The sequence below is a fragment of the Corapipo altera genome, unplaced genomic scaffold, assembly GCF_003945725.1.
Source record: "Corapipo altera isolate COAL_440 unplaced genomic scaffold, ASM394572v1 104, whole genome shotgun sequence".
NCBI lineage: Eukaryota > Metazoa > Chordata > Aves > Passeriformes > Pipridae > Corapipo > Corapipo altera.
In genome coordinates, this window is record NW_020884920.1 from 3,878,488 (window position 1) to 3,903,994 (window position 25,507).

A 25,507-nucleotide genomic window follows, 5' to 3' on the forward strand; every position below is an offset into this window, starting at 1 on the left:
CACTTCCTCTTCCCCAATCAGTATAAAATTTTAGTTCACTGAATCCACGAGTGGAGTGAGGTCACTTCCTTTCAGAGAGGAGAACCACTGGAGCACTGACAAGTAATAAAAATTTGAACTTTTGTGGATAGCTCACTTTCTCTTATTGTGGCTTGTTCGACAGCTTTGTTTCTCTTCAGCGTTAAGCAGGCAGGGTAGCTCTCAGATTTCTCCTTTCACATCAAAATCTAGCTTGGTTTGGCAGTCTCACCACTTGTGATTATTTCTGAAACCTGTCTGAAACAGGCAACATGCAAGGACTTGCCTTTCTTTGAGTTATGATTTTGGGGCTAGGCCGGGGAAGGCGAGAGCAGCGGAGGATTCTCACCCATTCCTGCTGATTGGTGTATCGTGGAAAGGCTTGTTTCGCAAGTCCAAGGGCTGTACTTTGACCTGATTCTTGCTTATTGCACGTAAAAAGCGTCCCTGTGTCTTCATGTCCCTTTTTTGCAGGCTCGTGAAGTGGAATATTGGGATAGTCTGAGGTTTGTGGCGTTTCTCTAACCAGAGTCCTTGAGCAGAGGGCAACACACCTCTGGTTTGCATTTGAGGAAGAGACTGGGGAGGATTTTAAGAAATGGTGATTCTTCCTTTGTACTCAACAGGGGGCTTAAAAAATGCCTACCCAGACAGGAATCTGTACATTGGCAGTGTTGCCAAGGCTGTAACTCTTATCTCTGCTGTGTCTCTGTACCTGCTTCACAAATGTGCACTCAAGCGTTTCTCAAAGGCACTGCCGTGTGCATCTCATATCCTAAACCACCAAGCTGGACATGCTTTTGTTCTTTAGTGATTCAGGTTCCAAGTCTGGTGAACAGTTTTATATGGGATTCCAGGTAATCTTTCCTCTTTGCCACAGGTGCTTTTTCTATACACCTGGCTTAAATTAAGCCTCTGTAGCTTGATCCCTACAGATACCTTTCCTGTAGAAAAGAATGAAATTGAGTAATAGGGCAACTCTCCTGCATTCTAGTACTGCCTCTCCTTCTGAGGAAATTGGCACTGAAGTTTGGGAGTGTTTCGGTTTCCAGATTGTTCACAGACTTGTAATATGACCATAAATAAATCATTTAAGCACTTGTTGCTTCATTTCTATTTTTATTACCCCCGGTCTGTAAAATGTGCATAGTATTGAGAGTGTGTGGAGATTTTTACATGGGAATCTTAGTGTGCTCAGGGAACAGACTCCTATAGCTCAGTATTCTGCCTCTGACATGGATATCTTGGGGATCATATAAGAACATAGAAGCAGAGTAATGCTGACTTAGGTGCAGTTTGCCTCCATTTTCTTGGGGCAGGGACTGCCTTGGAGCAGGGACTTCCTGACCATCTGTCTTAGAAAGCCCCTGATGGCTTCCCTGTTTTCCTCCTTTCCCCAAGAATTTGTATAGTGGCTTTTTTTATTCACGTAGACTTTTATCATCAGCCCTGCCTTACAGCATGTCATTCCACAGTGCAGCTACAGACCTAGAAGCACTTTCTTTTGTTTTGGAAGTGCTGCTTAGTTTCATTTTGTGCTCAAGAGGCCAGAAGCTGAACACCTGCCCTTGGCTTTGTTTTTATAGGCTCTGTCACCTTGCATCTCAGCTTCTGTCTTAAATTATTTTTTCCTGTGTGAAATCCATTCCATATCTCTGATCATCCTAGTTATCCCTGTCAATACCTTGTCTGGATCTGCTCTATTCTTTTTTTTTTTTATATGAGAGTAGACAAGCAAAACACAGTGTCCTGTTGTGAATGTACCATGCAAACCGTGGTACATCCTATTTTTGCAGCTGATTCTTTACTTGAAGCAAACTGATTTTGGACATTCCAGCAGAAATGCAGCACATTGTACACACTCTCCAGGAGCTGGTGCTTAGTTAATTGTTACTAGCAAGTGCTGTGAACTTACAGGCTGGGTTCTTGTTGGCAGGAGTTGAAAGTAAGTTATGGTGCCACAAAGATTTAGAGCATTTAAGGCCTGTGTTTGAGAGGCCGTCTGCTGGTTACAGGGGTGAATGTACTGCAGACAGTGCCTTCAGCCCTCATCTCTCTGGCCTTCCTGCTGAAGAAGGGTTAAGTATGAAATGGAAAACATGGAGCAGAGGACCGGTGTGATTCAGCACGTGGTTGCAGCCTCATTCTAAAGCTGAGTCTCAGCGTGGTATTTAGGGAAGTGTGGCTCAGTGGCCGCCTGCAGTCAGTGTTTCAGGTTCAGATGCTGAATCCTTCAGTGGATATCAAAGATTTCTGGCACTTGGGGCATTAACCATGGTACCATGGGATTAAGACTGAGTAACTGCATCTGCTTTACTTACATGCCCTGTGTGTCTCTCAGTGGTATAAAACACTTGTTTCCTCTCCAAAACACTCTTCCATAACAGACAAGCTTAACCCAAATTAGCTTGGATTGCTGTAAGCTAAGATTGCCAGCGTGGACAGTAAGCATGGATCACAGCAGTAAGTCAGGATGTCAGAGCAGGGTGAAATTGCAGACCTGGCTGTGCTTTTCTCAGTAAAAGGTTATAGTGTCAACATGGATCAAGTTATGGCTGAGTATTGATGCAGTATTAATATCCAACAAATCATTATCACTATCCTCCCACTTGATTTTTGTTTTATACCACAGGCAGGTGTTTGTAGGGAAAGCTCTTTGTTTCATAATATTTTTAAAGGGGGTGTGAGTGCATGCAAGCATCCCCAGCCAGTCCCCGGCTCTGGGTGGTGAGGAGAATTCCAGGAACTCCAGGAAACTGATGTCACTGCATTGTGTTTGCTTGTTTTCTTTTGACTGCACTAATGTTTAATTTTAACTTAACCCTCAAAGGGGTATTTTTAGTAAAGCTGTTTCTTCACTCCCATCCCATGTTGGGAGGGCAACAGATTGTGTCTCCTTGTTTTTTCCAGTAGTCAGCTCTTTCTGCCTTCGCTCTGAAGAGCTCTCTGATGATTGACTGAGAGCTTGAGCCCTCAGCAGCATGTCCTGTCTGTGCATGGAGTGGCTGGAAGTTGGTGTTTTTTGTGTCCCTGTGTCTCTTTTGATTTGATCATCGATCCAGGCTGAAAGGAAGCAAATCTACCTGGACAAAAGGACTCCATTCTGTTAAAAGATTAATACATCTTCCAAATCTTTGGCTACTGCTGTGGCTGTCCTAAGGGGTTTTTTTGTTTGCTTGTTTTTTAAGCCAGAGATCAGACTTAAAATTCATCAGCCCCAGAAAGCAGAGTTTGAATAGCAAAAACTGGACTTGCTCTGCTGATCTCGAAGAAAGGAATAAATTCTTGTATCTAGTTTTATTTGTTTATTAATTAAAAATAAAAAAAAGGAAAAGGCAAGAAATACAACTCTGTGCAGAGCATGGATTTAGTGGAGAACTTCCATATCTTTGTCCTGAGATTTGGCTGCTGTTTCTGTGGTTTGATGTTTGTGTATTTCTGCAGCCAAAGAACAAAATCAGAAAACTCTTGTTTCATCCTATTCCATTCCCAGTCTGTGTGTTACAATAATTGCTCGGGTGCCAAATGCGAAGATAAAAAGAATTGCAGTGTTTTTGGTTTGTCATTGTTTCATGTATGAAAATGGCTTTCATTTGTAATTATCTACACATTATAAGAAGTGTGTATGTGGAGAAGCTATTGAAAAATGACAGCGGAATAATTAAATTCACACCAGCTTCTCGTGCGAATACGAAGACATCAAGAGTGTCTTCTGTGGTTTAGCTTGGAGTAGCAAACTTTGGTTCATTTTCCTGCACAAACAGGTCTCTGCTCTTTGAAAGGCTGGGTAAGAAATGCCTTTATCTCTGGCAAAGGGAGATGTATAAGTATGGGCTCATCAGCGTTATATACCTTGCACCTTCTGAAAGCTTTACCTCCTGCTGCACTCCTGAACAGCATCACTCAGTAATGCCAGGGGCTGTTGGTGGGCACTGAAAGGGTTACTTGGTGCTGTGCAGCAAGGCTTGTTGATGAGAGAGGGGTGGGCTTGGGTTCCCTATTGCAAGGGTTTGTTGTGCCTGGATATTTCTGTTGCCTGTTCTCTCTCCCCTGGCCCCCCCCTATCCTGTAATTCACTTTTAAAAGAAACCAGTTTGGGTTGTGCTGAGCTCAGCACTGCAGCCATTTGCAGAGACACCACAAGGAAAAGCAGCACTTCTCAGTTTACAGGCTGGACCATGGTAGGAGACAGTCATTCCTTACACTCACAGATTGCTTATGCACCCAAGGTATTGCCCACTGAGCAAACAAGGGTTGTCTCACTGCTTCCTCTCCATCCCCATGTGTACATGTGTGTGGGGGGAAGTCAGTCACCTTTTTGAGGGAGGACCCATGTTCTGTGTTTTTTCGTGCAGCATTTAGCCCAGTGCTCTGATGGGTGTCAGTGTCTGTATTTTTTTGTCACTTACTGGGCATTTTGCTGGTAAGAGGATTGTTTATGCCAGTTTTACTGAATTCTAGTTCCCAGCTGTGGGCTTCAATTTGCATCTTTTCATACAATTTGGACTGCTTGTTTTGCTGTGTAAATCTTCTGTGTATTGGTTTACTTTCTTGTTTACTGTTTCTCTGCACCTAGAAGACATGTAATCCTGGGATTTGGCTGAGCATCCTGCTGTTCTGGCTTTGCACCCCTCAGTTCTGGACAGTGCAGGACAGGGGAGAGACAGAAAAAGGGAATTTCAGTTTCCCAAACTCATCTATCTTCTCCATCCTTCAAGGCCAGGTTGGATAGGGCTTGGAGCAGCCTGATCCAGAGGAGGGCATCCCTGCCAGTGGTAGGGGGGTTGGAACAAGATGATCTTTAAGGTCCCTTCCAACCCAAACCATCCTGTGATTCTGTAGTCCTTCCAACCCCACAAATCAAGGATGGGTGATCTCTAGACAAGCCTTTCTAATTAGTTCTCGTTTTGTAGCACTCATTTCTGTGTGCCTGGGTAGTGTTGCAATTTACAGCCCCCTTTTATGTGTTTGTAGCATTTTTATCAGCTTTTTCGTGCCTGTCCTGCTCTGTCACTGTTCCTGTAATGCCACCTTGTGGTGGCCCCGCGATGCCAAATGTGTCTTTTCTAGCCAACACAGCTACCTCTGTGTGCGTGCAGTGATTGCAGCTCCTCTTTATGAGTGTGCTGGTGGATCAAGGAAATCCCCATCTCCAGCTGTGTGGTATCAGGGTGGGATCTTCTGAAGCTCAGGTGTTGTGTTAGACAGGGACCTTTGTGGCAGATACCTGCTCTGGGTGCTTTAGTCTGATCCTGCAGAAGAACATAGCTACTGTCTGTTAGAGGGATTGATTAAATATTACCTGTGTAATCAGGACAGTGGTGTGTTGTTCACTCACAAGTCATAAAAACAAGCTACTCGTTCAGTTTTCATCCCTGATACACTCTGTATTGTTTGAAGTCTTGCATTGTTTTAAGTGCTCCTCTGAGCACAGAGGAGTTGTTTAATGCTTTGAAACACTGCTCTCTTGTGATTGCAGGAAGTGTGTGTGGTGGGGAGTGTCAGGATTTTGTAGAAATTCCAGTTTTATCTCTAATGCTTTTTTTTCTCAACCTATTTGGGCTTTGAATAAGCCACAGGGGCAAAAATACGTCCATTACATCTTCTTCCCCGTGACCTGAGAGCTTTACTGTACCTTGGAGAGTAACTACTGTGTGCCTTGCTAATAAATGAAGTAACAAATAACTGTATTTTCTTTTTGTCTCCCCAGTGTTCCCAACTCTTGCCCGGCCAGTCCACGTGGTGCTGGATCCTCAGGATATCGTTTTGTCCACAACATTACCTCGGATCTGCAGCTGGCAGCAGAGTATGCGGCAAAAGCGGCATCAGAGCAGCAGGCAGATGCATCTGGCGGGGACAGCCCAAAGGTTCACAGAGACATTACTTATCCAGCAGTGCTCCTTGGGAGGCTTCTTAAAACCTGATGCTTTATGGCTAGTCCTGGTTGTAGTTAAAAGAGGTCTGAGAATACCCTGGCCATAAGGGTGCTGTGTGCAGTATCCTCCAGGGGTTCGAGACCTTGCCTTCAAACCAGCATCTTGTTAGTGGTAGCTGATGAATCTACTTGCTTAGCTGCCAGAAATGTATTCAAATAATCCATTAAAATGATTAAGCAATAAGATTTTTTTTTGCTTATTTGATAAATCAAGGGCCCATAAGGAAGAGGTACAATAAAATTAAAAGTCTTGTTTTCTCCTTTTAATTAATGGTATTTTGCAAAACACAGTTGGAGAAAGCAGAAGCGGGGGAAGAAACCAGATCCTGGCCATGAGAAGTCTGTAGTCAGACTTTAAAACAAACATGAAGGCCTGTCAAGCAGGCATTAAATGAGGAGAGTGGCAAGTGGATTAAAAAATAACTTAGTTAGAATGATAAAATTTAATTTTGGTGAGCTGATCTTCAGATCAAAGTTAAAGGTCTGGATTCAAAACCACCTGATTTGGGGTTGGGTGGAGGAGCACGGTACTAGATGGCTTTTTTTGTAGACTTAATTCTCCCTTGAGACAAGAAGGGTTGTTTTTGATGGAGTAATATGAAGAGTTGGGAATATGAGATCTGGCAAACAAATTAAAGTACCTAGAATGAAACAAATCCTGCTGGAGAAGGGAAGGAACAGGATCAGGTTTCATGTTGGACTCGTTGCTGGGAGGAGGGCTGATAGCACACTGCATGAAACCTTTCTAAGGAAGTGTAGCTGTAGCTGGGCAGATTTGAATGCTGTAGTTTCATGAACAAGAAAGCAATGAATGTATCCTACACCCTCTAACTCTTGATTCCAATTGCTTCTCCTGACCCTGTTCCTTGTGCTGATGTAAGCACATGTGGGAAATTCAATGGGGAATTGAATGAGATTGAAGTTAGCTTTTTAGTGTATGTTTGTTGGGAAGAGGGAAGGAGATACTTTGGTCTGGCTCAGCCCTATAGTTCTGTTTGCACACAAATGCTTGTGCTAAATTGGGTGGTGACAGTATAAAACAGGAGTGAAATGGGAGAGGGTGATGCTCTCTTGGCTGCCCCTGCTGCTCTCTTAGCATCTGTGCTTTTTCAGTTTGGGTTGTGGTACACTGTAGTGCAAGAATTCTTTGTTAGTGACTAAATTTCTGTTTTGTTTTTTTTTTCCTTAGGATGAGTCCAAGCCACCCTATTCTTACGCTCAGCTAATTGTGCAGGCTATATCTTCAGCACAGGACAGGCAATTAACACTAAGTGGGATCTATGCCCACATTACCAAGCATTATCCATATTACAGGACTGCTGACAAAGGCTGGCAGGTGAGTTCTTGACACTGACAAGCTTTTAAACTACTTTGACAGGGCTTATCTGCTTTGAAATGCATTTATTAAAGATTTGGGGCACTGGGAATAGACCTGCTTTGACTGTTCCCAGAGTGAATTTGTTTAACACAAGCTGACTAGTTTGTTTGTGGATGATTAGTTTTTTTGGAATACTTTGTAGGGCAATGTAGTGTGTTTCTCTTTTAATGCTGTATTCATGTAGCTTTAATTCTTATTTGTATTTTATTTTCCTTCATCCTTGCTATCAATCACTGCTCTGCCCAGATACTTGCTTAATCCTTCACCTTGTCTTTATTTGGCATGATCTGTCCAAGCAGAGGATATCCAGCCTAAAACTGAGGTTCCAGTTTTTAATCACAGTACCTTAAAATGTTACAGATGTTTTCTTTTGGTTTTGTATCAACTGCATTGCCTAAGTCACAGTTTGCAGGTCTTGAATCTGAGTGAGAACTTGGGAAACTGAGAGTCTGTGCACTCCTTGTGGTATTAAAGGAAATCTGACCAGCTTCACAGGAGAGTTTGAATATAGTTAACACATGCTAAATCAAGGTTCAGTGTTCACTTCAGGGCTACTTTCAAAGTTCCAGGAACCTCAGCTCCACCTGCTTTCAGACTTTTTCTTGGCATCACACTTCTGAAATGGGTGTTGTCATTCGAATATAACACACCAGTGCAGCTGGAAAGGCTCTTGCAGCTGCTGATTTCATTGTGTTCTACTGGCAGGAGCAGAACTGCTTGGTGCACTTTGAGTGCAGTTGGAATAAATACATTTCTGCCTCCCTGGCTTTTCCCTGCAGTTCTAATTAATTGTGGAATTCACTTCCTGCCCTAACCTGCTCGGCAGAGCTGTGCTTTGCGAACCAGTTGCTGCCTCCTGCTTCAGAGAGCTGCATCTCAGTGGAGGGTGAAGTTGCCGTTTTCCCTCCCCTCCAGTGACATTGAAAAGCTTTACCTGTGAAGAGATTGTCTAAACCTGCTACAAAAGCTCTTGTTTTGTTTTGGAAGTGGAAGAGGGATGAGTTTGTGCACACCTGGCTTTGCTGAGCCCCTCCCCAAGCCCAAAAGCCAGCGCTACACCCAGTAAGAGGTGGGCTGATCCAATGGAAAGCATAAATAGTCTTGTCAGCATCTAGAGAGCTGCACAGTGCCAGCCTAGTGCCACACAGGTAATGATTCCTCTCAGAGCCAGCTGTCTAAGAGCATGTGGCTGGCTTACATTATGATTACTGTGAGATGCAGTGTCCTTTAGGGCATGTTTGGGCACCCCGGTAATCGTTTGGCAGGTGAGCAGTTAGCACAGGCTCAGGCAGTTCTTTCCACTTGCCTAGAATAAAGCCTGTCTTCTGAGAGAGTTCTGATGTGGTTTACAGCGATTTCCCCCTGTCTCAGCAAAGGCTCTGCTTTCCTTGCTTTCCACAGAGAAGTCACTGCACTGCCTGGCTCCAGATGTATTTAAGTGGTGGTTAGTACCAAGCAAACCCAGCTTTCAGGCTCGTTAGTAGGAACTCTTAGCGCTTTTCGCCAGGTTTTCTCTTGCACTTCTCCGGTGACTTCAGAGCTGTGTGAGTTGAGTGACTTGTTTCTGTCTTCAACACTGATTCTGGCAGTGTGAGTTTTATTTTTCCAAGCTGTCTGGTGAAACTCATTTGTCTTTGTTACATGCTTTCTCATGGCAAAATAATCACCTCATTCCTCTGCTTCCTGCAGAATTCCATTCGGCACAACCTCTCCTTGAACCGTTACTTTATTAAAGTCCCACGCTCCCAAGAGGAGCCTGGAAAGGGCTCCTTTTGGCGAATTGACCCTGCCTCTGAAGCCAAACTAGTAGAACAAGCATTTAGAAAACGAAGGCAAAGAGGAGTGTCCTGCTTCCGAACACCTTTTGGGCCTCTCTCCTCCAGGTAATTTCAATTTCCTCTAATCTCTGTGCCAGACTCATTATAAAGAAAACAAAACTAAAACTTCTCCTGAAGTACAGTGAGTAAAGTTCACTTCTGTTTATAGTTTGAGAGGTGATACAGTCTTGAGGCGTAATCTGAAAGTGATTCTGACTTCTTAAGTGTTTAACAAAAAAAAAAAAGCAGAACCAAACTGCAAAAACGCATCAAATAACATACCTGTTTTGGCATCATTTCAAAGCAGTTATCACTGGGCTAAGTGTTTTCAGATGCCAGTCTCTGATTTCAGGAAAGCTGTGTTTAGATGTGGATTAGATCATAGTGGGAATAACTTCTGTGGTATTTAAAACACTCTCCTGTAGTGAAGATCAGGTTGATCGTGGTTGTCAGCAGTGAAGCAACAACAGTAGCTGCTCCAGTCAGCTCCTCTGCCTTGTGCAATGACAGCTTCTCTGAGCCCTGTAGCTGTGAGGATGAGACTTGCAATTCAGCACTAGCTGGAGCAGTTTCATGTAACATTCCTCCCACACCTCCTCTTTTCTGTCTGTTAAAATAGGGGGTAAACAGGAGGAGTTTAGAAAAAAGCTCTTCAGCTTTTCTATTTGGTTTGTCATTAGAGAAATGTACAATTCCTCAATTGTCTGTGTGGTACCAGAGATGGGAAAGATGGGAACCAAGTGGTTGGGGAGGATGGCAACAGGGAGAAGGGGAGCAGCAGCTCTGTAAGCATATGCAGGGCCAGACACTTGCCTCTACGTTGCATCTTTCTTTCTCTCCCTCTCCCTGTCGCTCTGAAACACTGACCAAGGTGCTTTAAGAACGATCTGAAGTTATAAAACTGATCTGAACGTGAATCACTTAAAGCTTCTGTCAGCAGCAGGTCTTATAATGAAATGTTAAGCATACTCTGAAGGGTCCAGTTTCCTTCAACAAGGAATAATATGACAGTATTTGGTGCTAGAGCATTTGTGAGGTTGCTGTGTACCTTTTAACTCTTCCCAGCAAGACTCTAGTGGGTAGTATGGGAGAAAGGCTGTCCTTCTGCTAGAGGATCCTGTATTGGAGAAAACTCTTGGTCTCTGCTGCTGTCTTGTGGTCAAAATGCATCTACACTTGCCAACACTACGTTTTGTGTTTCAGGAGTGCTCCTGCCTCCCCTACTCACCCTGGCCTGCTGTCCCCTCACTCTAGTGGCCTACAGACTCCAGAGTGCCTGTCACGGGAGGGCTCACCCATTCCACATGATCACGACTTTGGGTCAAAGTTAGCCTCAGTTCCGGAATATCGGTATTCCCAGAGTGCACCTGGTGAGTAGCTCTTGTTCCACAGAGGGTGACTGTTCAGTTGCACCATGTGCCATGCTGAGGACACAGCAGGGAGGCTTCTGCAGTGTGTTACAGGAGGATCTAGGGGTGTCTCTTTTCACTTCATCGAGAGACTGATGATACATGTGCAACTTCAGACTGTTTTTCTTACTAGTCTCTGGATGAGGGGGCAGGAGGTGGAATGTGTGGAAACACCTCAGCTAACTTTGAACTAGGTGACTGTAAAGACCTGACAGCAGAGCAGCCGTGGCAGTGCACAGCTCACTGTCACTAATTTACCAGCCTCTGGATAAGATCAGCTTGGCTACACAGAGCTCTGGTGCTGTGGCCAGGGCCTGGTAAGTACCCGTTTGTCAGCTGTGCTGTAACTGGCCTGGAGTGTAGGGTGAAGTTGGAAGGCAAAGCTCATGAAGTAAAGCTTCTTTGGGGGGGATGTGTTATATTTATTGTGATTTTTGTTCACAGAAATGTGCTCAGATGACAAGTAAGGTTTTTGTACGTTAGGAAAAAGAAGTTTGAAGGTGGTATTTTTTGAAGTCTTGATTTTTTTTTTCTTTCTCCATTCCTGCCAATGCTGAAGGATTGAGTATTGCAGACTAGAAGTGCATAGATTAAATGGATGAAGGTCTTTTTGCCTCTCCTATTAACGTGTGCTTCTCTCTTCTGTTCAGGGTCTCCAGTGAGTGCCCAGCCAGTGATTATGGCTGTTCCTCCCCGACCATCTACCCTGGTGGCAAAGCCCGTGGCGTACATGCCAGCGTCAATAGTGACTTCTCAGCAGCCTTCCTGTCACGCAATTCACGTAGTTCAACAAGCTCCCACTGTTACCATGGTCCGAGTTGTGACCTCCTCTGCAAACTCTGCAAACGGATACATCCTCACAAACCAGGGCACGGCAGGAGGAGCTCATGAAGCTGCAGGAGCAGTGTTGGACTTAGCTGGTGACCATCGAGGTAGCTTTTCACCTCCCTTGCTACTCTGCTTATAAGTCTTGAGCAGGTTTGGAGGGGGGAGAGTGGTTGAACAGTTCCGCTCACTGGGCACTTAAAAAAAAGGCACTTAGCCCTTAAAAAATGTTTCTCCAGGTATAACATAAACCAAATGAGAGCTTGTCCATTTGTTGACCCCACCAGAGAGCAAGACAACTGTGCTCCCTTGTCTCCTGTGGGGAACAACACTAACAGTGTTAGTGTTTGGAGCCTGAAAAAACATGCTCTACTTAAAATTTGTTTATTATTGTAGAATCATAGAACGATTTGGTTTAGAAGGTACCATAAATATCTCATTCCAACCCCCTGCCATGGGCAGGGACACCTCCCACTAGGCCAGGTTGCTCAGAGCTCCACCCAGCCTGGACTTGGACAATCCCAGGGATGGGGCAGCCACAACTTCTCTGGACAACCTGTGCCAGGGCCTCCCCACCCTTACAGGGAAGAATTTCTTCCTAATGTCTAATCTAAAGCTGCTGTCTTTCAGTTTGAAGCCATTCTCCCTTGTCCTGTCACTACGTGCTCTTGTAATTATCCCCAATATTGATATTATACCTGTATATTGATCGGCTGGAAGTGCTGTGGAAGTGTGTGTTTTCCAGCCAAAAGAAGTGGCCTGGGAAAGGCTGAAACTCTGCTTCAGGATGGCCTTGTACATGAATGATTGAGCCCTTCTTTTCCAAAGACCTGGATTCCTAGAGGAAAGCATGTGCTTCTGGAAGTGCAGGCAGTGCCCCATTAAAGCAATCTTCAAAAACCAGTTACAACAAAGGCCTCTTTTGTTCCTAAGTTGGAAATTCCAGCCTGGGGGATTTAGTGAGTTAAATGCTCCCTTGCTGTGATGTAGACAACACCTTGTCTGCTCCCGGTTTGGGAAGGTCTTAGTACTACAAGGTAGATGTGTGTTGTACCATGAACAAGGCTGGTTTCTCTGACTGCTTTTATGTGGGCAGTGGGACAATGGTTCCTTTCCCATTGAAGAAAAAATATTACAAAGAGCTTCCCCTACTGCAGTACCAGGACCACTGGCATTTTTAGTTCAGCACTGCTTATCTTGCAGGAGTTTCACTTACATTCTCTAGAAATTCCTGTCTGGATCCCATACATGTTCCTGAAGTGCTAACAGTTGCAGCTGCCTGTCACCTGCTCCCTTCTTTCATTCAACTAGTTCTTGCTGTTGTTTGTTCTTTCCCTGCTTGTCCCACCATTATTCCCACTTGTATCCTTTTCTGGTCTCTACCTTCCCTGAGTGCTGCATTTTCCTTCCTAATCTCTCTGCTTTTCTTGCCTTTTCTCTCCCACTTCCCATCAGTTTGCCTGCAGGTTTCAGCTTAGTGCTCATGTCCCATCTAACTCAACTCGTGTTGTTAAAATGGGAGAGGTCTTTTCCTACAGGACTAAGAGGTTGTGCTTCCTGCCCTCTCTGCTTTGAGACCCACGGAGCCCCTGGAAGAGTGGTTCTCCTCTGCTTTCCTGCATGCCCAGCAGGATGCTGTCCTGTATCTGTTACATACCTGCTGAATTGACCCCTTACTTCTCCTGGGAAGTGAGAAAAGTGGTTGAGTGCTCTCAAGCAGTTACCTCTGTCCAGGAACTCAGCCCTACTTTTTATTTTTTATTTTTCCTCCCTCCTGGTTTCTTCGTATAATTCCATAGCAAAAGCTTGCAATTGTGGGAAGACCCCCTTCTAAATCAACCTGCATTCAGGCCTGACAGCAAGCTGCTACAGACTTTTGGCTCCAGGCATTGTTTAAGATCTTAGTGCCTTCTTCTGCTGTGTGGTATTGAAAGTCAGGCCAATTTGTTTGAAATTACAATGTAAGCTCTGAGCTTTGCAGAGACTGCTGTCCATATCACAGCTATAATGAGCCAATAAGGGAGGTGATACCCTTTTAGAGCAAAATAGCAAGTTGATAGTCTTGATTTATTTTTTTTTTAAGTTTTCGTTTTTTTGCTGAGTGGCTTATGCTATAAGAAAAATATTCTTAATATGGCTAGGATAAATATGCAGTAGAGAATATTTTAGTTTTTCCAAATACTCACCCCTGGCCTTCTGTGGTGCTGAGGTACTGTCACATCTGTAAGCCTGGGGTATGTAGCAGTGCTAAGGTGTTAATGAGAACAAAGCCAGCTCCTAAGCCAGGGTGGGGAGTGATTGTGTCTCCTCTGCTCTCCAACAGGAATGGATGAAAAGCCAACGATCGCGTTTGCCGCAATCCCCACAGCCAGCCGTGTCATCCAGACCGTGACCAGTCAGATGGCACAGGGTGTCCCTGGGCAGACAGTCACGATCCTTCAGCAGGCAGCTCCAGTGGCCATCGGGCAGCACCAGCTCCCGGTGCGGGCGGTCACCCAGAACGGCAAACACGCCGTGCCCACCAACAGCATCGCCGGCAACGCCTACGGTAGGCTCTGCTCCCTTGGCTTTGGGGTTGGGCTGCTCCCTGCACTCAGCAGGCAGCATGGAAAGCTGCAAGCCTTTTCTCTTTTTGGGTAGTGTGTATCAAGTTATTCCATGTGTCCACTTCAGAGGTATTCCAGTTCTTCAACTTCTGCGGCTGTAAATGTCATTGATAGATATCCTTGTGTCCACCTCCTCTCCCTTTCCTGGTGGAAAAGTCCTGCATTGCTACGGAAAACCCAGTGTCCCTCCTTTGCCCTTGGCCATGCAGTTCTAACTACTTAGACTCTCTACCTTTTGAGGGTTACTTGTTGAAAAGTGTCAGTGATTCTTGTGGAGAGTCTGTTTTCATTTATTTTCTTCTGACCAGCAGCCTTTGCCTGCAGCATGCCAAATAATAAAATTTCCATGGTGCTCCTTAGGTCTTGTGAAACTTGATTCTGTAGAGTACTAAGAAAATTAAATACTTTCCCATCTTAAGGTCTTAGAGCCTGACAGAAATAAGATCTGTTTCACCAGGTGAATGAATGACTGTAGGATTTTTGTATACACAGGATGTGTCTAGTAATTTGTCAAGCCTGATTTTTAAGTTCCATATGAGCCGTGTTTTAGCAGCCTCCTCATCTTGCTTGCTCAGCACCTCAGGTTTTGTTCAGTTAGGGATGATAATATCCAGGTGTCTTACAGCCCTTTTCAGTGAGATGGCAAGCACCTCTGCTGCCCTAGGCTAGTGCTTTTGGGGAGTTTGAAATGAAGGGCACTGGTGGGATTTGGATGGCTTTCATGAAGGTAGGAATGTTTCTACAGAATTTTCTGCCATGTCTCTTCACAGTTATCACCTGGCTTGCACTTGAATTGCAAGGATCTTATTGGAGCAATGAAAAAATGGTAATGATAAGATTTTTATGCAAGTAGGATATTAAGATATTTATAGATCAGATAGGCTGAGCTTCTACTACCCAGCAGTAGGGTTTGTCTAATATAGAATCAGCCAGCTTTTTATTTAACATTTTTATGTTAAGATATTTTAATGTCACCAAAATTTTTCTAACTGTCGTCAAACTGGGAAGTATTCCAGCTGCATCTGAGTGTTTTTGGTAACTGGCAGTGAATTTTCTAGTTCACAAAACAAAGCCTGAGTCTCTTGACTCTCCTCTGTACAAAGTTAACTTCTCTTCAGCTGCACGGTTTAGGTTCCCTGAGTCACTGAACTGTAATTGATGACTGCCCTCATCCTTACCCTATTTTTTTTCCCTTCATCCTCTTGATACTCTACAGCCTCCTTCCCATGCCTTGGTAGAAGTTGCTGGGCTTTGAGGACCTTTGTTCTGTTTGCTTTGTTTATTTATCCTAGAGCTCCTTTTTTGTTGCATTTAGCAGTGAACACAGCACTAATGTTCTGTGATTCCATCCTTTGCAAATCAGTCTGGAGGGCAGAGGATGTTCTGTCTCCTGGGTCGCCTTTGGCTGCCTCTCCAATTGAAGCAGAGTCCAAAAACTGCATGTGTTTTGTTTTCCGAGCGGTGCTGTGTGCCAAAGCCAGTGTGTAAGCACATTCTCTGTCTGGAACTAGGAATTGTAGACATTTTTATGGAGGGTTGCTACTTAAACCATCTTTTTTCTCACCATTTTTATTAATGGAAGGGTGAGATCTTGTGTTAGTACTGAAATACAAGACTGAAAGCCTAGGAAGAAGCATAGGAAGAAATTCCTATGTCCTGATCCCAGATCTGATGGGAACACATGTGGTTGTGTAGGGGAAGCTCTTTCCTGCCCCTTTTATGAGTGAGATGGCATACACTTAACATTTGGATACTAATCTAGTTTCCCAGCAGCCTGTCTGTTCTTCCTGTGTGAGCAGAGCTCAGGGGAGCCCCTAAACCTCCCAGCTGAAGGCCCAGCACAAAGATGTTGTACCTTGCAAGGAGTTCTGATTGTAGCTGATCAGAGAACTACCTCTCAAAGAGGAGGTGTACTGTGTTTTTTACCAGGACTTGATCCTCCCCTACTGGAGATGAATGCTTAGCTAACAATGCCTTATTTGACAGTGAATAGGAAGGAAATTCTCCTATGAACAGGGTTATTCCTGGTTTGGTAAACTTGCACAAAGCTGGGGTTGTGAATGGAGAGGGAGAGACAAGGCAAACAAGCCTTTCAAAATGGACTGAAAAACACTTGACCGTGTGCCAGCTGTCGCATTTGACCCGCGGTGTTTTGTTTTCTTGATTTCTGGAATAGCAAACACTTGTGCTGGTTCATCACACTAAATCTCTTTGTCTCTCTTACCCTCCTTCCCAGCTCTTACAAACCCACTGCAGCTCCTTGCAGCCCAGGCCAGCTCATCCACTCCTGTTGTAGTCAGCCGGGTCTGCGAGACGGGGACCGAGGAGACGGCAGCAGCCTCTTCCAGTGAACCTGAAGTGAAAAGAGCCCGGATAGAAGAGCCCAGTGGAGCAGTCCCAGCCCAGACTGGAGTCATCACATCTGCAATGCCACAAGGACAGGCAACCAGTGAATGAAGAACCGGTGGGAGGAGCTGGAGTGATGTGGGGTGGGCATGGGATGGCAGGAATCCTAAAGCAGCTTTCACAGGAAACAAACCACAACTGTAACAGCTCAAAACATAGCTGATATACAGCTCCTTTAAAGTCAGATTTTTAAATGGGAGGACAACAGCTGTTAGAGTCACAAGGTGCCAAAAAGAATGGAAAACCCCTCCCAAGAACCCATATCTGGAACTCTGTTCTGTCTTTACCTATGGGATATTTTTTCCTTTTTTTTTTTTCCTTTTTTTTTTTTAAAAAAGATTCAAAAAAATTACAGACAACTGATTGTATGACTGCTGGGATATTTTTAACTGTCTTTTCCCCTTTTGGCTCCAAGGGGATGGGATTTGCAGTTCAGCATCTAAAGGAATGTAATACAAATACAGTCTACTCCCTGGAAAGAAAACTCCTCACGTTCTATGCCTTAATACCACACTTCTGAGAGCTTTGAACCATAGGACCATTTCAATAAGGTCACCTAAGGCAATCAAATGCTGAAAGATGGGTGCAGTATCTCACAACAACATTAAAGAAACATGGTACCAAGCTTAAAGAAAAAGGCAAATGATTCTGTTTTTTTAAAGCAGAAAAATTCTGAATATGAATGCTTATTTATGTGGGGATTCAGGAGGAAGAGTTACAGGGCTCAGCCACCTGGATTTCCAGATGCAATTTCTCTCCATTCCCTCTGAGGGAGAATAAGATGACAGAGGAACTGTATTAACTTGGTTCCTATAAAGATATTAAAAACACAAAGGGGTTTGTACCTTCACTGATTTCTTACAATTATTCATCACTTGCTTTGGACAACAGCCAAAGTATCTTGATGCCTGAGGATTACATTGGGGAAGGGTGTCTCCACCAGTTCTGTGTGCATTTGATTGATCACATCTTGTGCTGGAGCTTTGGTTCACAATAGCACTGTAGGTGAAGGCACGGCCACTGTCTCTGTGAACTTGAGAAAATATTGGTTGGTCTTCTGCACTGAAAGCAGTCTCCTTCACCTCCCATTGGTGGTGTGGTCCTCAGCTCCATGGCCAATGGTGAGGAAACCAGGGCTGGGTAGGAGGCTGTCCTGCCCCTCTGCCATGGCAAACAGCAAAGCTCCTGTGTTACTCTTCAGAGAGGGAAGTTGAGGGCTGGGATGAGAGGCAGGAGAAGTCATACAGTGTTTCATACAAATTCTGTAAGGGTGTAGAGACCAAGGCAAAAGACTTCCCTTTTATTTTATGGCAAAAGCCACTGGACGTCTTAAACAATTTTTCCCAAAGGGATTTGGAGGTTTCCTTTCATCACTTGGCTCCCTCTCCCATCTCTCCTGCCTCGAGAACCTTCACCAGTAGGAGGAGGCTTTTACTCCCAACTGTATTCCAGGCTCCTCATATAGTACAAGGATGTCTTATCAGGAAAGCAGATTTGACTCACTTCAGCCATGTGGAACAGTGGGTGCATGTGATACCTTGTGACTGGCAAAGAAATCAACCCCTGCCTGTAGCCTCCAGCAAACCCCTTTGGTTTTATACCCATTTGCAGTCCCCTTGGCTAACATGTCTTCTGGCAGCACAGCAGAGATCTTTTAATTCAGCAAGTGTTATGGCTTTGGTAATGGCAAAAGAGACTTAAGAGGGGTGGGCTGTACCTCTGGTAGGTTGTCCCCCATCTGTACTGATTTGTTGTTCAGTTGCTGTCCTGTGCAGTCTGACAGTGCTATCACAGAGCAGAGAGGCAAACCCACTGCAGGAAAACATTGCAAAAAGCTTTCCCCAGTGTGCAGTAAATGCTACTGTCAGCATGTCCCTGGGGATTAGGGGGTAAGGCACAACCCATCAGTGTCTGCTGGAATCCAGGGAGGGGGAGGAAATCCATAAGGTAACAGCTGGCATCACTTGTTCCCTTCTAAGTTTCCTTTGTCTTTGCCAAATCCTATTCAATAGCCAAGTCCCACTGCTTGAATAAAACCCAGACATGTTTTATTCTCAAGTCCCTTGTTTGGTGAGAAATATTTCTAAGAGAAGGAAAGAATTTCTCGGTCTCGTGATTTGCGGTTGCTTTCTGCGGATAGAGGCACATTAAATATTCAGGGCAGATCATTTATCTCAGCCTGGCTTTCAGAATTTAGGTGTGTGCCTTAAGTGACAAGTTGTTAGATTGGATTTTAGTAGTTTAAAATGGTTTTGTGAAGGAGGATTGTTACAGACGACAAGGTAATTGAAGCAGGCTGGCCTCCAGCTGCCCCTTCTCTCTAGGTGTGGCATAGCAGAAAAGCACATGGATTAGCTCTGTTTTCTGTAGCCTTTCCAAAGCCAGAACTCAATAAAATGAACTTCAAGGAAGAATGCACAAGTGAGAGTGCAGCACAGTTTTATCTGTGATTAATCATTGCTTTTGGGTGACTGCTGGTTTAGATACAGGCACGCCTCTGAAACAGCCCCAGGGCTCGGGAGCTTTCCGGAAGCACAGGAGTCCTTGGGTTTCCAGAATGTTGTGTGAGTCAGAGCAAGATGAAAAACCAACAGAATACTGTTCAGGATGTGGTGTTCAGCTGCCAAAGTTCTGCAGATTTTCTCTGGGAGAATCTAAATAATTAGGCCCTGATCTTCTGTAAACTAGTCCAGCACTGTAGAAATACATCAGCTGAATTCAGTGTTTTCATCCACCAGCTGCTGCTTTATAGATACCTCTTGAAAGTCCATCCTCGGGTTGCATGTGTAGATTTGCCTCCTAAGTATTTAGAACAGAATAACACTTTCTTCCTTTTGTGGCTCACGCTGCCTGCTGGTTCAAGTGGGAGTTGAGGATAAGCAAATATCTTTGTTCTGTTCCCCCTTTCTGCTTGACATGTCTGGAATTCGTCAGTTCATCCTGTCAGGGGGTTTTTGCTTTATCACTCTGCTGCATCCCCCTGCTACTGTAAGAAACAGCCATACCACTTGCAGATAGTTCTGTAGGTTTTCCTAAACATTGCATAATACTGGATAAAATAACTGTTCCTGCTAAATCCTTTTGAGAGCAGTGGAAAAATGTGGTCGTCATCTGGAACTTGTGAGATGGAGACCTCTTGTTTCAGGCCTCCAGATTAATTCTTTCATCACACTGCTCAGTCTGGAAGACAGCACCATTCTTTTTACATACCAATCCCTATTCCCTGGGCTGCAGAGGAATGAAAATTAATGTGATGGTGGAATTAAGTCTTCAACTAGAAAGAAAATGTTTACCTTAATGGTTCTGTGCAGTACCCAGATTATTTTGAATTGATCGTCCAGCTTGGGTTTTGTCTAAAAAGTTGCATCTCATCCTCAATTAATTATATTAACTGAGAAAGGTTTGAGGGGAAGAGAAGGAAGAGGCTTTACTTCATCTTCTGCTGTGTGTATAGCAAAGGTCAAGGCACATTAAATATTTAAACTGCAATAACTTAGACCTGGGGAAACTGTAAAACCAAGTTCTTAATGTGTGAATTCACTTTTCACCATTCCCTATTGATTTTTTTTCACCTTAGGCAATGACATTGACTAATTTTACTTTGATCACAGTTACTTTATAGCAACTTTTGTTGCCCCAGTTTACAAGAGCTGAATGCAGTTGTTCTTGGTTTTATTCCACTGGAATTCCTTAGTTGTTGTTCATCTTGACCTTGGCTCTTGTGATACAGAAAGCTTTTTACAGTAAGATCAATTTAATCTGATTTAGTGATAACACAACACAGTGCTGAGCACAAAATTGAAGTTCATGATTAGCTCATATATTCTTTTCAGCTCTTTTTCCTTCCCATATTCTTCCCTCCCCCACACCATTTATGCTGTCCCCTGTAGCATATCCAGTCATTTTTATCCACTAACACGAGCAGCACCTTGCATTAAGCTCTGCCCAAGGACTCGAGGATGAAAATACCTGTGGAATACATGTTGCTCCAGAGCAGCTTGAGAAAGGTCAGTTTGGTCACCCTGTATTAATTCTCATTCTGTGTTTTAGACATGTTATTGTTGGGCAGAGCTTATTCAGGAGTGTGTTTTCAGAGACATATTAAAGCTTTGTAAGAGGAAATAAATGGTTAAATAACAGCAGAAGCCTTTACAGTTCTTCTGCAATCAATGTCATGGTCTGGCTTCAGGTTTTGGAGGGAGTAAACTTGGTTTTGCATGTTTTAGAGAGCTATCTTTCTGAGTTAATTTCCACTTTTTTTTTTTTTTAGCATTTTCAGTAGGGAAATAGCAGCAGTGAAATCAGACTTGGAGCACAGAAGGGTAGGGATCTGTATCAAAGCAAGTGAGAGCATCTGACCTGAGCTTTCACACAGTGTGGTGTGGAACACTTTTCCCTGCCTGCTGGGATTGTTAAATTGGTGTTAGAGCTTTTCATCTGTGTTAGCAGGGGGTGTTCCCAGGGAGATATTTGTTGTCACCCTGATGTGTGCAAGCGTGTAAATGAATGTCAAAATGTAGGGTGAAAGGAGAAATGTTCCCCTGCTATACCTGGATTTGGGGATCTTGGATGATGAGGATTTAACCCAGCAGTAGTTCTGTACCTTTCCACAGAGAATCCACTCTCACCACCCATGAGGCGAAAACTTCTCAGCAATTTAAGAACTTCCCACACTGCTGCATGTGTTTGTTGCCTCTCAAAAAAGCCTAGCTCTGCCTTCTCTGCATCTTCCAAATAGGTAGTTGAAGATTCCAGTAAGATTTTTCCCCATTTGCTTCCTTTTCTTGAGGCTGAACCAACTTGGTTGTCCTGGTCTCTTCTTGTACATGACGTGCTCAGGCTCCAGGGCATCAGGTGGAATTGCTGCAGGTTACTGTGGGTCTTGTACTGGGGAGCCCAAAAGCAGGCACAGTTCTACAGACATGATCTGGAAAATGTTGGATGGATTGGAAAAGAAATCCCTTTTCTTGGACTGATAGCTACACTTTGGCCTGTACAGCCCAGTACCTGTTTGGGCTCTTGCTGCACAAAAAGTGTCAGTGTAAGAAATGAGTCACAAAGTGAACTGGAAATGCTCTGGATTGGATTTGTACATATGCAACCATCTTGTCCCTCTCTTCCAAGGAACAGTACCAGCTTGGGTCTTGGAGCTTTTTTAGCAGGAGGCAGCACTGAAGGATCCTGATCACCTCCAAATATCTGTGCTTTACCTTATCAAATGATAGTTTAAATCCGATGGGGAACTTGCCTTGAGTTTCTACCCTGATGCAAAATCTTTGAGGTTTTTTAAGTCTTGCTGCTAATAATTTGGACTCGGGCATTAAAAATGAACCTCTAATGGAACAGGACTTGCTTCATCATTTTGCCCTGGCTGCACACTGTGTTTTTGAGTTTGTAAATGCCCTCCTGCAGCAAATGATCTGTCTTCTCTTGCCAGCCAGTCTCTTGGGCAGCTCCTATTTCTGCTCCTCATCAGTTTTTCCCCCCTCTATTTGTAGTTATTTCTGTCAACTCCAGAGTCCTTTAATCCAACTCCTAATTTAATTCCATTGCTTGAAGGTCTGCATCTGGCGAGGATCTGTGTGTTAGGCTGCAGTTTTACAACAGATTGTTCAGTCATGTAACTTTTTGTTTCCTTCTGGGTGAAAAATTACGCCAAAGCTGCTACTACTATAGCATACACTACTGCCGGAAAGTGTAGCTTCCAATGGAGCCAGCTGTGCTGCAGAAAACAGTTACACTACAAGGTCATCTGGATTGCTGGAACTCGTGGGGTTGGGAAGTGATGCCTTCTTGCATTTTGATCTGCACCTGACCAAAACAGAGCTGGAGCATCTCTGTGTGCAGCTGCCTGGCAGCTGTGTGGCTGTGATTAGTGGGATCAGCATCTCTCTCTGCTGGGTGTGTTACTTGCAGGGCAGTGCATGTGTTTGTGCACACAGGTGGGGATATATCCACATACAGTAATCAGCAGTGGGAATTAGCTGGCTGTGAGGGTGGGCTTTCCCTGTTAGGGTGTCTTTCATGGGGCAGTAATACACCAGGGAGCATTGTACTTTGGCCTGAGCAAGACATTTAGAAAAATACTTGGTTTTCTTGGAGCACTATATTTAAATTCCAAATTTTTAATCAACTTTTGACCTTTGTATTTATATGTTCAGAAAATTCTTTTGATACCTTTTCAATTTACCAACACTGAATTAAAACCTTTCAGAATGTATGGCTGGTCCTCTCCTTATGTGTCACTTTAAGTTTCAGAGCCTGAGGGTAGTTGTGCCAAATCTACCCCTTTGCTCTCAAGATAGAAAAAAAAAAACCATTGACAATTCATGGGTGGCAGCTAAGGAAGAAACCCTTTAAATATTTTTTTTCAGAGAATATTAAATTAGATCTGTGTAAACATAAAATTTCTATTTATTAATGTGTGTGGGTGGGTGTGTGTGTGAGTGTGTGTGTCAGTATAGATATATAAATGGTCCATGACTATTTCTTTCTCTTAAATGGTACTTACACAGACTTTTATACAGTATGTTGGTAAATTCCTGCACCAGGCACTGATTCTAGAAGAACAACGTACCTGTTTTTGTAACGAGTGTGAGCAGCCAGTGGAAGCAGCTTTACTTCAGTGATTGCTTTCATTCCTCTTGCAGAGCAGAAGAGACAACTTGGTACTTGCATTTTCCTTGTGTAGGAGCCCTGCTTCTGGCTTTGTTGTGCTTTCAGCCACCCCAGTCCGTGCTGCTTTTCTGGCAAGAAAATCCCCCAGATGGCACTAATGAAAGCTGGAATCCTTTCTTGTCTCCAATTATCTGTAGTTGTGGTGTTGGGGAGTTCTTTACAGATTCTGCTCTGTAACTAATGGGACCTTATTTCTAACAGAGGAAATTTATGGCAGGTCCATGAGGATGCTGTAAGGCTGAGGAATTCCTCCCTGCCAGGTGGCTGAGCTAACACTGGGGCACTATGAAATAGTTTCTTTTCCTCTGTGGTGAGATTATTTTCCTTTTATCGTGCTTCTGTCTCTTTGTGAGGTGAGGTGTGTGTATATCCCCTTAAAAACAAACACAGAAGAGTTTTTCTAATGTTCCCATTCACAGGGAGTACATTTTACCAAACTGGCCAAATTTCATTCCACAAGGATCATTAAATTCACAGAAGGGTGTATCTTGACCCACTTGGATCTTTTGGGAATTATTCTTAAAAGCAGGTGATAGTTGGCTTCCTAATTCCTAATTGCTGTTGCAGAAGTTCCTTTCTCTGTGAGGACCTGAGTTCAGGCTTCACCTTGGTGATCACTGGCTGGTGACGGGGCTTCAGTACTTAAGGGAGAACACGGTTGGTCGTAGGAAGAGTAACAGGAATGGGAGCAGTGAAAGGAAGCAGCTTTCCTTTTCAGCAGAAAACAGCCCTTGTGAAAACCAGATTTCCCCTGATTTTGGTTATTCCTTGTGTCTGCTGCCAAGTTAAGCGACGCCCCTTCGCTGTGATCTCCACCTCTCTGTCCTGCTTCTACCCCACCTCAGTTTGACTTCAAGCAGTCTGAGACAAAGCCTTCCTTAAAGCTAAGGGCAACAGTGAGGAGAAATGTCTGTTAGCTGAAGAAAAATGAGATTTAAATGGAGCAGAAAAAGCGAGATTTCCTTCTGTTTCACTGTCTTGCTGCTAAAAGTCTGGTGCAGAACATCCTGATGTTCTGCTGATTTATATGCTGCTCTTGGGAGGTGGGCAGGCTGCTAAGTAGGCAGGTTGGCTCTGTAGCAGTTGAATTACTGTAAACCTAAACTTGCTTAATCTCTCCTGGTTTTTTCTCCCTCAAATGGGTTTGAAGTAGAGGGAACCAGACTATTGTTTTTAAGATCTTTTTGCTTTAATAGAAGACAGAATGTAAAGAAAAAAAAAGGCTCATTGAAATGTACTGATACAGAAATTGGCTTTAAAATACAAAAATCTTACAAGACCATATATTGTCTTGTGTTCTGGACATGCCTTGTCCAGCCTGCCAGCCAACCTCCTCATAGCCAAAAAGAGCATTTTAAGAGTCTGTAGCTATCCAAAGGACTGTTATCCAAAGGACTGTTAAAAGCTGTTTAGGGATAAATCAAAAGCTGTGCATGAGCAATGGGTGGTAAAGCTGGAAATTCAGATCCAACTCTGAATAATTGCTCTAAAAAACAAATCCAGAAAAATCTGACTCTCCCCCTGTTCTACAGATGCACATTCCCACTGAGTCCCCAAGGGAAGGCTGAGAGGAGAACCTGAAATACCTCAATGGCTTGACAGAAGGGTTTGCTACAGAGACCTGGGCCAACCTTACCCCTTTCACCTCAGTTTGGCACTTATTTTAAAAATGGTGATGGAGGGGGAAACTAAAGCCATGCTTGCATTTCAGTTCCTGGTGTTACCTGTGCAAGACACCTCCAGCCAGATGTTCTGGGGTTTGTGGGGGTTTTTTTTCTACAGCTGATATCAAAAGTATTTTTTGTGACTTGTTTTCGTTATCAGTGCTTTTTACAAAGCAGGTGTGTATCCCAAGGGGGAAGCTCCAGCTGGGGCAATGGATGTGAAGTTCACCTTCTTTCTCTGGCCGTGTTGCAGCACTGCTCCTGTGAGATGCTCAACTGCACAGCCAGACCATGGATCCCACGAGGGTGGGATCCTGCATCCAAGGAGCAGGACCTGCATTTCCACATCAAATGGGATACAGTGGTTTTGTTTGCTTGTTTGTTTGTTTTTTTTTTTAATATGGAGCCATACATTTTTTTAAGTAATTTGAGATCTGAATGTGATTTCTAATGTATCGAGAACGTTAATATTTTAAAGCTATAACAAAGTTTTAAATTTCTACTTTTTTTTTTTCCATTTATTTTAACTGTTCTGTTACCTTAATTTGATGTATGTGGTTGGGGAATGTTGCTTCTCCTCTTAGCATTTGTTTCTATAACCAGAAATAAAATTATATATGAAAGAGAAAATGCCCTGAAATTGCTTTGCTGCTTTGGGGTGACAGACCTGAATCTTTCCAGTGTAGTATCATAGTGAGGTTTGAGTTTCCTGCAGCAGTTTGTGTTGTTCTCACAGTGTAAGGGGACAGTGTGTTTGATATTTTTTCCTTT

The 25,507-nt window shown here is 43.8% G+C and overlaps 1 protein-coding gene across 1 annotated transcript in view; it reads left to right on the forward strand.

Moving 5' to 3' along the window:
• The window catches only part of FOXK1 (forkhead box K1), a 55,182-nt gene extending 30,854 nt beyond the window's left edge, over positions 1–24,328 (forward strand). The window contains exons 3-9 of the mRNA XM_027656526.1: positions 5,729–5,885; positions 7,143–7,289; positions 9,021–9,214; positions 10,352–10,518; positions 11,208–11,489; positions 13,706–13,930; positions 16,225–24,328. Coding sequence (XP_027512327.1) covers positions 5,729–5,885; positions 7,143–7,289; positions 9,021–9,214; positions 10,352–10,518; positions 11,208–11,489; positions 13,706–13,930; positions 16,225–16,445 — 1,393 coding nt within the window. The 3' untranslated portion in view covers positions 16,446–24,328. The remainder of the gene's footprint in view (positions 1–5,728; positions 5,886–7,142; positions 7,290–9,020; positions 9,215–10,351; positions 10,519–11,207; positions 11,490–13,705; positions 13,931–16,224) is intronic.
• Positions 24,329–25,507: the final 1,179 nt, after the last annotated feature.